General features: G+C 35.2%; 1 protein-coding gene across 1 annotated transcript; it reads left to right on the top strand.

The window, feature by feature from the left end:
• Positions 1 to 1,122: 1,122 nt before the first annotated feature.
• LOC106477626 (deoxyhypusine hydroxylase-like) lies at positions 1,123 to 15,784 on the top strand (the record flags this gene model as incomplete). Its single annotated transcript, XM_013938171.1, has 2 exons — positions 1,123 to 1,405; positions 15,615 to 15,784. Coding segments are annotated over exons 1-2 (453 nt in total), but the record flags the coding sequence as incomplete, so codon positions are not given.
• Positions 15,785 to 17,993: the final 2,209 nt, after the last annotated feature.

The following is a 17,993-nucleotide window of genomic DNA, read 5'->3' as shown; positions in this document are numbered from 1 at the left end:
ATGGCAAGTTTGTTTATGTAATTGTTTCCAAATCATGCATTGTGTAACGTGTACATGCAATTGGTACGAGTTAGCGATTTTATATTGCTGTGTCATGCTAGTAGAACTTTCTGAATATTTCTCGTTGTTTTAATTGAGTTATGTTGCATCAGAATATCTAGTATGCGTGTAATGTTCTAAACTTCTATTGAGATATAAATATGCATCGAAAGATTATTATTTAGATCCAGATTGCATAAGTGTGAGCTTAGTGATAAAGAGCGTACACTGGCGATTCTTAAAGTGAAATTATCACTGACTCTATTGCTATAACAGAGCATCGAAGAATAATTCGTCTTTTCAGTTTTGCTCCAAAGTAATTGGATCAGCCTGAGTGGACTGACGCAAAAGATACAATTATCTAAAGTTCTGGATACAACCATGATAAGCAACAGTGCAACGAACATTTGTATATACGTTTGACTTGTTTGAATATGTTATTTTAAAATAAGTGAATTGTGTTGCTGTTTGTTTATTGTTGAAATTTATCACCAGCAAGTCATAGACACCTATTGTAAAAAATCCGGCCTACAAAACCTGACAGTCGCAATACGGCTTTGGACTTCCAAGTAGAAAGTGTCAACAGAAACCATTGCATACAATTGTTTAAAACCCCAAAAATGCTAATGCTTCATTAGAAGAATGTAAACTATACAGAAAACTTTAAATACCATAAACAGCCGCGCTGTAACCATATAAGCATAATTACGTGCGTGCACCAATTCTTATATTTTTTGTAAATTATTTGTTTTTGTGTAAGACAGGTGAATATTTTCAAGATTTTTTTTTTTCTATGTTTTCGAATTATTTCTTTAAAGACAAATTTAGTTATCTTATTTTTCTTGCAATCTATAATTGACACGGTAAGAATAGTTCTAAAGTACTGTAAGTTTTATTACAAGTGCTGTAGAAGGCGTATGTGGCAGTTTGGGTAAAAGGTTGTGAATAACCATGTTAAGTTAGCAGTGCGCTGTATGATTAAGCATATGTTTTGTTCTGTTGTCTTTGCGTAGTTTTTGTGGAAAGTTTGAATAATACAATCAAATTTATATACATAATAAAGTTAAAACAGATAGACTAATTATGAATCTTCACGTGGATGAAAGAGCTATCCAGGCTATTGGTAATGTACTGAATAACCACGAAAGACCATTAAAAGAACGCTTTCGTGCTCTGTTTACTTTAAGAAATCTTGGAGGGAAGATTGCCATTGAATGTATTGCAAATTGCTTCAGTGATCCATCGGCACTGCTTAAGCACGAGTGTGCATACTGTTTAGGTCAGATGCAAGATCCGATATCTATTCCAGTTTTGACTGAAGTGTTGAAAGACAAAAGTCAAGAACCAATGGTGCGGCATGAAGCAGGTATGTGAATAACTGAATAATGGTTAAAAAAAGAAATAAGATATAATGTTAAATGAATAAATCTAAACTGCATTGCCCAGTACACAGTACATGATTAAGTCTAGCATAACATTACACAATAAGAGTGAATTACTAATCCACGAGAGATTGATAGTCTATCAAGTATCATAATGGTTGCTATATGCACTGTTTAAAATTTTAATTATTGACATGATCACTGTGTGGGCAGATTAATTTTAACTTTCAGAATGATTACTGTGAAATATTTATTACAGAGTACAATATGTTTACTGTGCGAACAGATAAATTATGAACTATTAGGGATTAATACTAACAGTAGATTTATTTAGTGCATATCTCGTTATATGTAGTATTGGTACATAGTATAATGAATTAGTCTATTTTTTTTAGTCAAACTCAAAGGGGGTGCACATGACTGCACTTTGTATTCATTATCTACTTTTTTAAATACAAGTTACAACTGAAAGTTAAAGAATACACATTTTTACAATTATCCTCGCCATTTTAACTTTAATATAAACAGATCATTTTAATTATATTGATTAATTTTTATATTTAATAGACAAGGATGTCATTTTTAATGGATCTATAGTCCAACCCACATACTATTTACTCTTAGTATCCTCTTTTAACCCTTTCTTAACAATTCAATGCTCTTCTTAAGGTAAGGAGCCCAGTACCTGAACACATTACTCCAAATGAGGCCTATCTTATGATCTATAAAATGAAATTATATCATATTTAGACTTTGATTTAGTATTTCTTTAAATAAAACCTAAAATCTTATTTGTCCAATTACTGGCAACAGCATGTTGCCAAGATGGTTTAAAAGGACTGACAAACCAGAAAATTAAGATCCTGTGCTTCCATAACTTTGTTAAGGCTATTCCCATCAGAATTACATTTATGACTTGAATTATAGTAACTCGCATACATTACCTTGTATTTATTATAGTTATATATTATATTATGTCATTTATTTCCTTAACTTGCCAAATCATCTAAATCCATATATAAAGCAGCAGTATCCTTCCCACAAGCAGTAACATCCAAGATCTTAATATCATCAGCAAATATAAGCAATTGATTAACCATTCCTTTATCTGTGTCATGGGTGTGAATTATAAAGAGCAAAAGTCTTAACACTGAGCCCTGAGGTACCTGAATTGTGACAAGAAATGAAATTTGACTGAACTTCATTTATATCAACCATCTGTTTTCATTCATCCAGCCACTTTTTTTGGTAGAACTTATCCCCTACATCTATAAATAATTTTCTGATGTGATACCTTACCTCATCTCACATAATAGCTTCTCTCTTTCAGTGCTGCCCTCTATATGTGCAGTTTTGCTCGTCACTTGTCTTGATACTCCCACTACCCTTATGTTTACAGCTGAACTGTAACATGCAAATAAACATGCGAAAATCCTTCACAAATAATAATGCAACACACCCTACTGGTACAGCTGGCTCCCTCTATACTGAGAACCCAACATAGAAGAGTACAGACATATCTAATTTTTAGTCTTGTTTGTTTTGATTTTTTTTCACAATTTGTTAAACTAGCTTTATTGTTTATAGTTTTATTAGTTTTTTGTTTAAAGTGAAAATAAATGCCAGTTCTCCAGATAATGGGCATACCAGTGTAATTCCCAAACTTAAATCGACCACTTATGGCCTTAAAAATATATTGAGAAGTTGTTTTACTGCTGTGGAAAAAGATATATGGCTCCTGCTGCTTTAATGGTAGTACAGTAATTAATTGGTGCATTCTTGTAGTTTTCTGCAGTTCTGCACAAGATCTGAACAGTTCACGCAGTAGAGCTGCAAAAATAAGCCCATTCTAACTGCTGGAAATTTCTGCTGGTGCACTAGCTAATGATCAAACTCTGTGTTAAAAAAATAAAAATAAAAATTGTAATATTATTTGTTTATTATGACTACATCTGGTGATTTAATTTGCTAAATGTGCCAAAATTCATCTTTGATAATAAAATAATTCATAATTAGTTAAATGACTTTTATCACAAAATGTTACTGCTGCACATTGCAAAAAATTTAATTACTCCTGCTGACAGAATTTTGAGAGTGATTACTCCTTACAGAAAAAAATTATCTGGAGCACTGCTAAATACTATAGATTGATTTCTGAATTTTAATTTGTAACAACTACTGTTGTTACTCCTGTTACTTCACCTCAACCTATAATGTTTTGGGGCCTTTGCCCTCCTCCTGTGACTGGCAACTATTCAGTTAAGTGGAGGTGAGCACACCACAAGATTGTGCCCTCCTCTAGCAGTTCATGGCTGTTCAGTTGAGTTGAGGCATGCACATTACTCAAATTGGGCTCCACATTTTCTTTTAAGGAGGTATCAGTTTTGTACGCCACAGGTTTGAGTCAATTATGCAGCCTGCTGTATATCATTATACCAAACTAGATATTCCTTTTCCTTGTGAACACGAGCAGAATGACAGGACTTGGATAGCCTGTTCTTCACCCCTTCCTCTGCTCTACCTTTCCAAATTCCACCTGTGGACACTCCCAGACTGACTACATTTCCTGGATATAGTGTCACAGGTATGTGACCTTATGTCTATATCCTCTGTATGTTAATATTCCTCTTCTTTCCTCCTTAATTCCACCCCTTCCTTCATTTATTTAGTTTTCTCAACCTCTCCAGACATCATGGTACATGCTGATCAGTTTACAGCACAGTTAAGTTCTGGGGTTGGCATGCTTCCCCCCACTGTACCTCGGATTCCTATGCATTAGCATTTCATCATTGGACTTTCCTTTTCTGGACTTGCAGAACTTAAGGTATTTGATTCAGGTGTGGGGATCTGTCGTTGATACCACTGTTAGATTTTCCCATCTCAATTGAATCCTCACAACCCTCCCAAATTACTTCTCCTCCACCACCACTTTCCTGAGGGTTTTTATTGGAGGATACTTGCTCCTTCATATATTCCACAATGGTGCACTTGTCTTTCTTGACTATTGCCTTACAAACTTGACTCCTATGTTATTTTGATCTCCTGGGTAGGGACACACACATTTAGCTCATGTGCACCTACCCATGTCGTATTTGCAGGGCCTTTGTATGGCTCCATTATTTTCATGCTTGTCAGCCTTTGGAGATTTTCTTGACTCATTGGAGTCCAGGATGGAAGCTGTTCCTCAACATTCCTCCTTTTTCATCATTGGTTTCTCATCCTTTGCAAACTTCCATTTTCCTATTCCTGTATCCCAACCTCCTCCTTCTGCTGTTTTGCCTGTTTCCCTTTCCCTGGTCTCACTGGCTAGCCATGAAATTACTTGGCTCTGGGTCTCCTGCTGCCAGTGACTATACAGAATATTCTGGCATAGTCGGAGCATGTTCGTGCACCTAATAAGCAATTTCACTTTGGATCATTGGGTGCTTTAAATGTTATCTGGAGGATTTTCCTTCTCCAGGGTTCTATTCTCGATTGTTCTTAGTTCCTAAGAAGACCGGGACTGATGCTCAGTCATAGATTTTTCCAGTGTCAACCATTTCATCAACCTTCCTCATTTCCCCATGGAGTCCTTCCTCACTTTTTGGTGGGCATTTAACCTAGGTCTTTGGATGACAAAGAAAGATGTCTCGGATTCTTACCTTCTGATCTCTTTTTTTTTTTCCCCATCATACAGATGTTACCTTCATTATGTCTACAAAGGTCGAGTTTCTGAATTCTGTACTCTTATGTTTTATCTGGTTTATGCACCCTATATATTCTGTCGGGTGGTCAGGGTCTTTGCCCGACTTCTTGGATAGTCTCCGTATTGGAAAAAGAATATTGACCATAATGCTAAACTTATTGTGTGTATTTACATTCAATGTAAAAGTGTCACACAAAGCAACAGATGTGTTACAAAAGTATTTGTATTCAAGATATGCCTGTGAATTGACAATATCAGTCTGACTCAGACTCTGACATGTTGGAATGCAAGGTGATATTCATGTGGAAAGCAACTAGGATGAAAATTTTATAATACTAGGACAGGATAAAATTATTGAAATTTTCTCTTGAAAAGGAAAAGTTGTAGGGGATCTGATTGAGATGTTTAATATTGTAAAAGGAATTGATAGTGTTGATGCATCATCTTTTTTCATATTTAATGGTGAGAATAGTAAGACTAGGGGACAGAAGTATAAATTTTGGCAGGTTGGAGTCGTGTTCAGTTAAAAGTTTTTTTTTTCTAAAAGGGTAGTTGGCTTTTGGAATCAGATCTTTTCAAATGTTGTGGAAACAGTAAATTTAAGGTTAATATGTACAGATCTAGTTTAAGGCTGATGTGTTTGGGATTGCTTAAATGGTTAAGATTCCGAATACTTGGACAGATGGTGACTGTTACATCCACTGAAAAGAAGCATGTATTACATATCCCACAATAATTTCACTAAAATAAGTTTATAGTTTGTAATGAGAGAAACTGGTGAACATCGAAGCCTATATGTGTGTGTTTGTATAAAATAAACACGAGAGGACTTCTGTTTTGTATAAGGAAAATCTTCTAATTGAGAAACAATCATAGTTATAATTAAGTCTTACATTTCTGTGTCATTTGGTTAGTTATAATTGTAGTAACTACTTATAAGACATATTGCCAATGATCTGCCAGTAATTTTCAATTAATAATATAACTGTAAAAATCTTACATATCTTTTTTCAACAAAATTATCATATTTCTGACACATGTAATGGAGTTTGTCTTTTTAAATATTTACAGTTTCATAATAATGAAAGCATTTTATTGTTTTGACTAAAACATTTACAAAGCAATTCTTTTTAGTTCCACCAGGAAACTTACTCAGGGCAATGTGCACAATTTCACAGCATACAATATGCTGTCAAAGTTAGGAGAATTTTAAAAGTGTCAGCTACATATCATCTTTTAATATCTTATAATTTTTATTTCTTGTTTACTTCATCGATTTGTCATTGTTATGAATAACACAAGTCTTGTTCATCCAGACCTTTCCTCATTTGATTATACTTTATATTTTATAATTTTTTTGTTTACTGCATTATTAAACTTCTGTGCAAATTACATGCCATATACAATAAGTATCTAGTGCTGATATGGCTTATATTTAATGACTTGTTTTCTTACATCACATAGAACAACATGCCATAGTTACTTTGATATTTAAGCCTGCATTTTGGCTTAGATATGTAGATGATGTGTTTTGTGACTTTACTTTTAAAGGTAAACAAACAAAATTTCTTTAACACATAAACCACTTACATAAACACATACAATTTACAGTGGAAAAAGAAAACATCACCTGAACCCCCTAAAGCTTCAACTCTAAAATTCATAGAAGAAACATATTGCCAATATTACATGATTACATAAACTGGTTTTTTAATCATGGAACCCCCATCTAAATTTAGCATACACTATATGTACTACAGAAAACATCAATGAAGAAGTTGCAAACTTAACTCATTACTTTACTAACGTAAACCATTTTCCTACTAAAGTAGTTACAGAAACTATTAACAAATTTAAAAAACAGACAAGAGACATTTAACAAACACAAAAACACTTTACAAAACAAAGGAAACCTAATTAATTGCACTATCCCACAAATACAGAAAGTTTGAAAGTACTAGAACATAAATATAACCTTAACTATTTAAACCCATAATTTTTTGCATCTTCTGCCAAAATTATTTTTCATGATTTTACTAATAATTATCATATACTTTATAAGACTTCAATTTTCTTAATGTTGTGGATAATAACAGGGTTTGAGTTAGTTTTCAATCAGAAACATAACTGTTATCAGACACTTTCACCATCCAATTGGTAAATTGGGATTTTCACATCTGGTATGAAAATTTAAAACATGTTAAGAAAATTATATAATGTACCCACCCCGGCAGGAAGCATTTACAAAATAAAATGATTAACAATTGCCCAGCCTTTTATGTAGGTGAAACAGGATGTAAGTTGAAAATCAGGTTAAAAGAACATCAAAAAAACCCTTCCCATGAGCATTATGAACACAGTTTTTTTGAACAGAATGTCACAGCACTAGAACATGAATCTGACATTAACAGAAAAAAAAATCAGAGAAGCTTTTTTAATAAAAATCAAACAATCCCACAGTTAACAAATATCTAGGTACATCTTTATGTGTCTTTGATTGTTATTTTCTCAAATATTCCTAATCTTATGCAAATATTTCACATAACATGTTCCATATTTTTTATATTTATTTACTTTTTGTTTGTTTTTCCTGTTCAGCCATTAATAATTTTCAATTCACATGGATTGATTTGCACATGCATAAGTAACCACTATCAATTTTAAATGCATTGTTAGATTGTTGAATGTTGATTTAAATACTAAAACCTTCTTTACCATTAAAACTTGTGTACTTGAGATTGATCACAATAGTGATCGAAATATTATACCTGTTCTAAAAACAAATCTTCTTTACTGTGAAAGCTGTAACTTGTAATACAATAATATTCAATCAGTAAGTAAATGCAAAATGAAATTATTGATCTTATAAGATTGTTTGAAATGATGATATGTATGATAAATATTGTTTGTTTGTCAAAAATCAGGCTCAGAGTTCAATGCTGACTGGTGAATAATTCATACTGTTTCTTGACCTTGCAAAAGTGTGAAATAACCCTAGGGTATGCAGTACCTGCAGAGCACAGTTGTGGTATGCTTACAAAATATAGTCCCTTGACAATCTGCATTGCACTGTGACTCCTAAAACTTCAATAATACATATACACTAGCTGAGACACTAGCTGTTACCCCCTCCAAGTCTCTGTAATGCAAGCTATCATCAGTTATTTATGTGAATTAATTTATAAGTGTTTAGTTTTCTCAGTTGTTTCATAGAATAAAATACTTTGTATATATAGGACCTCCACATAAAACTCCAGTATATATTTAAGGTTTCATGATGGTTATTAGATAATTATCATTGGTGACAGACAATTAGTATTGGTCTTATGATTTATACAAGTAACTAGCATATAGCCTGTCAAAAATGATGGGGCAAGTACTACCACTCCACCCCATAGTATACCCTAACCTCACATTTCATAGCTAAGTGAAATAAATAAATTTTGCAAAATCAAGTTTAACCAATAAAGAGGCAGAAAAGTGCAGTTGAGGCAGTGAAACATTGGTAAGTTCTTTTGTGAGCCAATCAAAATTAAGATCATTCATGAAATGAATTTGTGGCATATTCATAAAATAATTACTGGTAAAAATCAGTTAGATTAACAACTTCTAATATATAGAAAAGCCAGTGAGTTTTGGTAACACTTTGTTCCAAGGATGACTTTTATGTCATGTTGCTTAGCAACAAAAGTATAACTTGATATTGTTGTTATTCAGTATACTGAAAGTATAAAATGAAATGTATAAACAACAAAACTGGTAAAATATTTGTTGATTTATTAATTTAGAATCCCCGTTGATTAAAGAGGTTCTGTTTTCTATTAAGAACGTTGGTGATATAACAGAAAATCACTCAATTCAGAAATGATTAAGTTTAAAATTGAATCGATATTTTTTACTTTATGATATATTTTATGCATTTCGCTCTAGGCTAGGTGGTCCCACACTACATCTTTACTTTAGGCTTATTATACCAACACTCACTACACTTGTAAGATTTCAAAGCACCCTTCCCCCTCATAATCCCTTGAACCCCTGCTAACTTCAAGGGGTAATAACATTGTTTACACTAGAATTTGTTTTTTAGTTACTACTAGTTATTATGATTAAATGATGACATCTTGCACTACCTAGAAACACACAGTGGATTTATGTTTAAACTGACATTAGTGATAAAATAGTTTTAGAGTTATCTAAACTGAAAGAAGAAGAACAAAGATGAACAATTTGGTGGGATGGTCACTGTCTGGTTTGGTATCTTAGCTATAGTTTCTTGCCTTGTTTTTGGGCTTTTTGGGTAGAGAAACAAATAAAAATTAGTGGCAATCATCTTTTAAAGTAAAACTCTGTCATTGTTTGTTTGTTTTTAACTTGCATATTTATTTTGTGCTTATTATGTATCTTGGCCATTCTTACATATAGAGTCTACCGATTCTATGGTAAACATGAATTTCAACTGCACAGTAACAAAAGAACAGTCAAATCTTGTGCAAGCACACAGATTTCTGATATAGAACATTATTTATACTACAAAATGTGTCAGTCTTGTTAAATTTTATATTCTAATCCATGGGTATGATGATGCTTAGATATGTAGATGAATTATGGAATTTCAACACAAATAACTATGTATATGTGAACAGTAAGTAAAATGTTTTTTTTTTGATGAGATGTGTGCAAACATATCTAGTAGACACCTTGTACGATATTATAAGTAAGTAGTTTCAACATATGATTGAAATGAAGGCCACCTACCAATTATTCCCATTTCCCTATACAATAAAACTGCCACACATAGCTTAGTGTTTCTCAGACATAAAAAAGAAATAAAAACTTTTGAAAATGCATAATACGAAATAAACTAGATTAATTTGAAAAATGACTTGTGGCAACCTTATTCAGTTGTAATATCTTCAAGTCACTTCTTTCTTTGGTTAACTCTATTGTTGCATTATTTACTGACAGCCGAGTTGTTTGGTATTTTTTGCAGTTTAAGTTTTACTTTATATACCAGAAACTATTTTGTTCATGAAATGCCATGTATGGTACAATTAAATATTAGGGTTTGAAGCTGAATCATTAGAGGATGTCTTTACAAAGAGTTAAGACCTTTAGTGCTGGATTTAGTTGCCAGAATGTGTTACAATGATGAATGTTAAAAAGATGCTAAGCAATATTTGCTAATTCCTAATCAAATTCAATATTGATTAGCAGTTTCTACTAATCAAATCCACCAAACTATTTTGTTTACTGTTTTCGTTGGTTACCTTCCCCTTCCTTAACTCCATGTTGGGTTGATTGCCATTTTCAGCTCTTTCCCTACATATGTGGCTTGTTTGTTTTGGGAATCTTCTGGGATGGGACACTGTCTTGTATCAAGTTTGTTTACTATCCACTTCTACTTGGAACTTATGGCTGGCTCTTTTTCTTTATTACTCCATCTTGGGGGGTTACTCCTGTGACTTTAGCATCACATCGGGTATCTGTAATTCTCCATAAGATTTTCCTTTTTTAGTTGCTTGTTGTGTAATGCTGATCTATTGAATTCTTTGTTTATGTTCCATGTCTAAACACTTTCCCGTCATTTACCTGTCCTACCTCTAAGGGTTCTTCCATTAGTCATGTATTCTCAATGCTGATTGGAGTTCTGTGTTGTTGTTTATCACACTCTGGTGGACCATTTCTCCAGGCCTGAGGATGGTCAAGGTAGACGTTTCATATTTTTATACCCACATTTCTATTTTTCATCCCTCGTGATGCTATCTTAGGTTTGTTCACCATAGGGTTGAGTACTAGTTTCATGCCTTATCATTCAATCTTGTTTCAGACTTTTCAGTCTTACGTCGGATGGTGAGTTTTACCTGACTTCAGCATGATGGAGGATTGTACTTAAACCACATCTTGGTCATTTGGCTTCTGTTAACTCATTCCATACTGAAGTTGTCACATGATACTCATCTGCTTCTTACCCACTCAGCTTGGGTGGTTGGATTTTCCAATTGGAGAAGTCTCCCATTATCTAACTAACATTCTTGTCTTTTGGGTGTTTCTTTTTCAACACCCAACTCTGTCAGGCCCATACTTCTCCTCTTCGATTGCTTTTGATTGAGCTTTCAGTTATCCACGCCATTACTGTTAACTATCTTACTGCTAGCAAGGTTCTATCATGTTGGGGGATGTGATTTATGTGGAAGCACTTATCCCTTTGGGTCTGGCACATATGAGATGTCTTCAGGGGATGCTGCATGACTCACGGAATCTTGATAAGATTCCTTTGGATTCTCCTAATAACTTTCCTCCTTCCCTCTTCAACAATATGTGTTGGTGGTTGAATAAAGTCCCCACATGGTTAAGACCACTTCATCCCCCTCATCCAGATTTATTTCTCTTCCCTGATGCTTACTTCCAAGGCTGGGGGACATGGGTCGATCAGCATGAGGTTTCAGGACAATGGTATATGGCCAAAAGGTCTTACCATGTTTATGCCCTGGAATTTCCAGCAGTCCAACATGCTTTGGTTCTTTTTCTTCCTCTTGTCAGGATTTGACTAATCATGGTGGTGACTTAAATCACTCACAAGGGGGGCACCTGTTTTAGTTCCCTTTGTGGTCGACCTTGGAATCTCTCTCTTTTTGGGCCCACACACTTGATGTACGTCTCCTCGCTTGTCATGTTATGGATGTATTCAACCTCATTGTGGATCACCTTTCAATACCAACACATTTTATCCCACAGAATGGTCTCTCGATCCTCAAAAATTTCTGGTGGGTCTGAATCCAGTGGGGTACTCCTCAATGGGATATGTTTGCCTTGTTCTTCGGTTACCTCCTTTTTTGTCTCCTGTTCCTCAGCCATTCGGCCTGACTCTCTATGCATTAAACAGGATTGGGACCAGTTTATTTTATCATCCCATCTGTCATCTTCCCTGGGTGATTTTGTTCATCCATGCCACTCTGTTTCATGTCTTTCTGATTGCTTCTTTCTGGCTAGCACAGATCTTGTTTTCTCAGCTGCTTAAGCTTGATATGTTCTTTTTGTTCTGAATTGATTTTTCCTTACCTACACTTTGGTGACTCATGTGGCAGGTTCTTCCTTTTCATTGTTTTCATTTCCTTCCATCTCCCACCTTTATTCCTGGTTGGATCCGAATGACCTTCTTTGTCCCGTACGTGCTCTTGGTTGCTTATTTGCCTTCAGAGCTTCTTTCTATTGGTTCCTTTTCCCACAGTTTCATTCCCTGGTACCACTCCTCTGTTCATAACTTTTTCCTTCATCCTTCACCAGTTGGATTCAGCTTTTGATTCATTTGTTTTTTCTTCCTTGTCTCCTTTTTCTCATAATTCCTGGTGTTTTCATCTGATCAGGCACCTTACCTTTTACCTGCATTTCATCCCCATTGTACATTGGAGGTACTACTTTCATTGAGCATTGGGACTACACCTCATTATCTCCCATTATCTGCTTCATGTAGCTGTTTATTCCTTGTTGGGATACCGTCTTCCACCTGTCGCCATCCTTGACCCTTTGATGAGACTGTGACTGGGTAAGTTACCTTTTTGAATATAATGCTTCTTTTTTTTTAAGGATTCTGCTTTGGGGCAAGTGGAGCTTGTCCAGGTATACTTAAACTAGTTAAATCTGTGCTGTAAGGCCATGATGAATTTACAATTATAACTTCCCTGGCCACTAAATGCACATTGTTGAGATGGGGTTTTCTACAAGATCACTTGTATGTTTTTCCTCACAATATATCTGCTTCATTAATATGCCAGTTCCGGACTGTACTGACCCCTGGATTTAAATGGATAAAACAGAAGGGGATAATTGCCCATCCCTACCATTTCTTAGATTGAATAAATCAAGAGTGGTCTACTTTTCAAAATATTGTTTTTGTGGTCAACCATTGCACTGTCTCCAGTGTTGACATTCCTCCAGACTCCAGAGACATTTTCTCCCCCTTTTTCTTCTAGTTGAGTACGGGAGTTCTTACCACTTTCCAGTTCAAAGCTGCTGGGGTGGTGGACCATGGAGGTATTTTCCTGAATATGATAGTGATATATGATGCAAAAAATATTGAATCCATTCAGTTGAGAGTAGGGTGGCGGTGTTGTGCTGATGTAGTTGATGAGATGTCATCCAATCTGTTCCCTGATCACTGAGAAGATGTTGTAGCTTTGGAGTGAGCCATAAAAATTGCAATTCACCCGTTCGATTGGGATTCTTTATCCTACCCCACATTGATGTCAGTTCCCAGTGGCTGGGTTTTTGATCCAGAGCAGGGACAGTCAACATAAGTCCTCACACATGTATTACTGGTGTCTCTGTTCCCTCAATCAATTTGTCTTATGTTCATTACTAAGGTCTTGTGAGTCATGATGGATGAACATACAGGTTGCTGTGGTTCTTCCTCGAGGATTTCTATATACTGAGGATAACACTGTGTTGGGATGGTTCCTTTCTGATTGGTTTTGAGTTGGATGTTGCACAATACGGGCACATCTTAATTATTTGTATCATCTGGATGTTGGGCTCCTGGATCGGTAATTTATTATCACTTTGCTCACATGTGCCCTGTTCCAAGATCACTGGTCATGATATCTCTTTTCCAGTCTGCTGAACTGGTGACGATGGTATGATCGTCTTTCCTACCCCCACCTGATGGCTGGGTTTTGGATTGCAGTTCACTTGCTGATGGTATAATCCTCATCCTACCCCCATAGGGGTGTCAGTTCCTGGTGGCTGGGTTTTGGATGCAGTTGACTTGCAGTGTATGGTCCATCGCACCCTAGCCACTCTACACCTTGGGGCACATTCTTTTACTCTCAACCACATTACTGTCTCCCATGGGATTGAGATTCCGATATCATGTGGTTCAGATCTCTATCCAAACACTATTCTCTCCTTTTTGGATTTGCTCCTCTCTTTTTTCTGCCCATGCATGCAACACCTATTTCCATGCTGGGCATAGAGTATACCTGGTACAGATGTGGTGTGGTCTCCCACGTAGGATCCTCTACTGCAAGGATCTCCACTTTTCAGGTGCTCTTCGAAGTAACCATATTGAAAGTTATAATTTTTCTATACTGACAATATATTTCTGATAGATAATTACCTCCTCTCATACTTCCCACTCTTCCTCTCCACTGAAAAGCGGTGCTTCCATTTTCTGCCAAAACTCAAAGTGATAGTTTGGTAGAATCAAATTGAGGGAGTCACATGCGTCAGGAGGTTGTGTTGTATGATGAGTTACTGTGAGATGCAGTTGAACCAAGTTGATCATAGGGTATATGGGAGCTCAAGGCTTGTGGTATGTAAACAAATGTTTGTGTATAGAGAGCAGCACTGTGAATAAAAATAGCTATATCTGTGCGAAGAGGTAAGTACCTATCAGAAATACATTTTCAGTATAGGAAAATTATAACGTCCAAATACCTGCTATCTTTCTTACAGTATTGGTCTTTGCACTTATTGTGTGAGCAAAGTACCTGATAAGGACCATATCTGAGACCTTTAATAATTCTTCTATGCACACTAGAATCATCATCTCCAGAATTTGAACTCTATGCATTTCTTCACTTTGTCTCAATCCATCTACTGTTATACCTGCTTCCATTGCTGTTAATGACTCATCCAAATTTTATATAGCACAAGTGATTCTTTTTATTATTAACTGCACAGATACAGCAGTATTTGTTTCTAATGCTGATAAATAAGCATTATTTAGTCCGTTTTTTTTCAACAATAACAGCCACACTAGGTTATGCACTGTATTGGTGTCCATAACTTCTCAGGCTTCACACACCATCAACAATCACTGTAATGAAAGGTGTACCATCAGTGTTAAATTATTTATTCCTTATTGCTAATTATTTTTTTTACCTGCTGCAAGCATTTGTTAATAGAGTATGGCTCCAGCTACCTCCTGTTTTTGTTTCATTCTTTAGAAATGTTTTCTGGCTCAAATAAGAATTTTCATCACAGAAAATGCCTAGTCTATTTGTGGGTGTCCACAACCAATGCTGAAAAAAACCTCATCTTGCAGTTTTAATAATCTCTTTTGAGTTTCTAGGTTTTATTGTGTGAGTAGTAACTGTAAATTTCCTTTTACAGATTTCACGTCATAAAATAAAAAAGCTAAATAATCCTTCCATTTTTTTTTCCTTTTTTGTTCTTGGGTCTGGGAACACCTGGATAGATTTGCTGATTATTAGAAAGTAGGTGGTACAGTTTATTCCAGACATGAATTAGGTCTATGATGCAATTTCCAAGCCATCAAAAAATCACTGTCGCTTTACCAAAGGCTATTGTCTGCTCTTCTGTCTGTACTGAACTATTCTAGAGCTGACATGATTCAGTCTGACTGCCAGCATGAACAAGGGTTGCAGAATCAATTGTTTGGATAGGCTTGTCTTGATGTGCAAGGAAAAGATTTGGATGTTTCTTTTTATAATATAAAAAAACAATTATTATAATGAGATTACCTTTATTTTTAAATATATTGCTTAAAGTGGTGGCGGGGCTTAGTGAAGAACTTAAACTGCTGCATGCCAAAAGTAAAGGAGCTAAGAAAAGAAATAGGGCTAAAAACTTGGAAAATAATGTGTTTAAGGGCAAGAACGGGCTTGGGTTTAGGTTAAGCAACTGGTTCCAAGCACTTGTTAGTGATGAGGGAGAACAGGTAAGTGAAACAGATGGGATTACAAGGGATGATAGTGTAAAGGATAGGAAATTATAGTTGTAGGTGACTCTCTAGTTAGGCATGTAGATAGAGTAGTATATGGAGTAAATAGGAGCAAAAAATATGCTTGTGTTATCCAGGAGAACGGGTACAGGATATAACTGACAGAACCAGAGAGATAGTTAATGGTGCTAGTAGCAATGTAGTTTTTGTGGTACATGTTGAGGCTAATGATGTAAGGAAAGATGGATCTGAGGAACTTATTGACAAGTATAAAACATTGATAAGGGCATTTAAGGAAAGGGGTCATAGCTTGATTTTGTCAGGGATGTAGCCAAGAATAGATTGTGGGGATGAGATACTAAGTAGGTCAATAGGATTGAATGACAGGCTTAGATCAATATGGAAGGACGAGTAGATAGGCTGGTTGGATTTGTGGGATAACTTTAATGGGAAAGATAATCTTTTGGGAATGGATGGCTTACACTTAAACAAGGCAGGGGCTAGGATGTCAGTGAGGGCTATCATTTCAGATGTAGGGGTAGATTTCAACTAGGGGTAGACAGGGGTGAGGGGCTATGATATTAGTAAAATAGGAAATATAATTGACAGGAAAACATGTACAACAGGCACAAAACATGAACATATTTTAAAATCTATGATTAATTGTTACTATTGTATACAAGGAATATTAGAAATAAAATTGAGTTCAAAGCAGTTATGGAAACTGGGGATTTTGATATTATGGGTATCACTGAGACTCAGTTGGATTTGAACAATTTTAATGATAGAAGGTTTTTGAAATACCAGGCTACATATTATTTACCGGAAATAGAGTATTGAGGGGGGGGGGGAGTAGCTTTATATGTGAGGAGTGAATTGCATCCTGTTGAGTTAGAGCATATTTAAGAAAATAGCACTGAGGTTGAATCAGTTTGGGTTAGTGTTAGTGGATATAAAGGGAAAAGTCTTGTAATTGTGATTTGTTATAGACCACCAGGTCAGAATGTGGAAGTTAATGAGAAACTGTATAATGAGATCAGAATGGTAACTAAAAAAGATAGTTATTATGGGAGATTTTAATTTCAGGGGTATTTATTGGGAAAATTTTGAGTCTTGACAGTGAGGGGGATATGTTTTTGGAAATTGTTCAGGATACCTTTATACACCAACTGGTAATGGAACCTTAAGAAAGGAAGCTGTATTAGATTTAATATTAGCATCCGATGTGAATATGATAGACAGAGTCGTGGTTGGTGAACATTTAAGTACAAGCGACCATTGTACTATTAGGTTTGGGATTTTATTTCATGTAGAATTGAAGAAGAATAGTACCCTGATTCCCAATTTCAGGAAAGTCAATTTTGATGGAATGAGACATAATCTGGCTTCTGTAGATTGGACTAAAAAGTTGGGAGGAGATATTGGAACAGATGTGGGAAGCATTTAGAGAAAAATAGCATACAGAACATACTTATTCCTTACAGAGAAATAAAAGAACAACGGAGTGGAATAAGCCAGTATGGTTTAGTAAAGGCTTAAGAAATCATATTAGGGATAAACATAATAAATTCAAGAAATTTAAACTTACTGGGAATAATAAGGACTTGGAGGACTATAGGAAGTCAAGAGAGCTGGTTAAAAAGGAAGTTAAAAGGGCAAAAACTGTATATGAAAGAGGGTTGGCTGAGAGAGTTAAACAATAAGGAATTATTTAGGTATATAATGGATAAGCAAAATGTTAGGATGGGGATTGGGCTTCTTAAAAATGATAGTGGGGAGTTGATCTCAGAAGATTATGAGATGGTAAAATTATAATATATTCTTATCAGTTTTTACAAAGGAAGATACAAATATTATGCCTGCCTCAACCAGAGCACTTAGTGTATGGGGAAAATATTGATGTAAAATATATCATTTTAAGTTCTGAAATTGTAAAAGAAAAGTTGGGGGAGAAAAGTGGGAAACCTAAAAAATTGATAAATCCCTTGGACCAGACAACTTTTATCCTAGAGTTCTAAAGGAGCTTAGATTTTATTTGTGAACCACTAGCTTATATTTTTTACAAGTCATTGAGTAGTTGAAGAGTATTAGAAGATTGGAAATTGGCTAATGTTAGTCCAATGCTTAAAGGAGGTGATAAACATTGTTCAGGCAATTATAGGCTAGTTAGTCTTACATCAGTAGTTGGACAGGTTTTGGAGAGTGT

The sequence above is a fragment of the Limulus polyphemus genome, unplaced genomic scaffold (genome assembly GCF_000517525.1).
Source record: "Limulus polyphemus unplaced genomic scaffold, Limulus_polyphemus-2.1.2 Scaffold76748, whole genome shotgun sequence".
In the NCBI taxonomy this organism is placed as follows: domain Eukaryota; kingdom Metazoa; phylum Arthropoda; class Merostomata; order Xiphosura; family Limulidae; genus Limulus; species Limulus polyphemus.
This window is presented reverse-complemented; position numbering and strand designations above follow the sequence as displayed.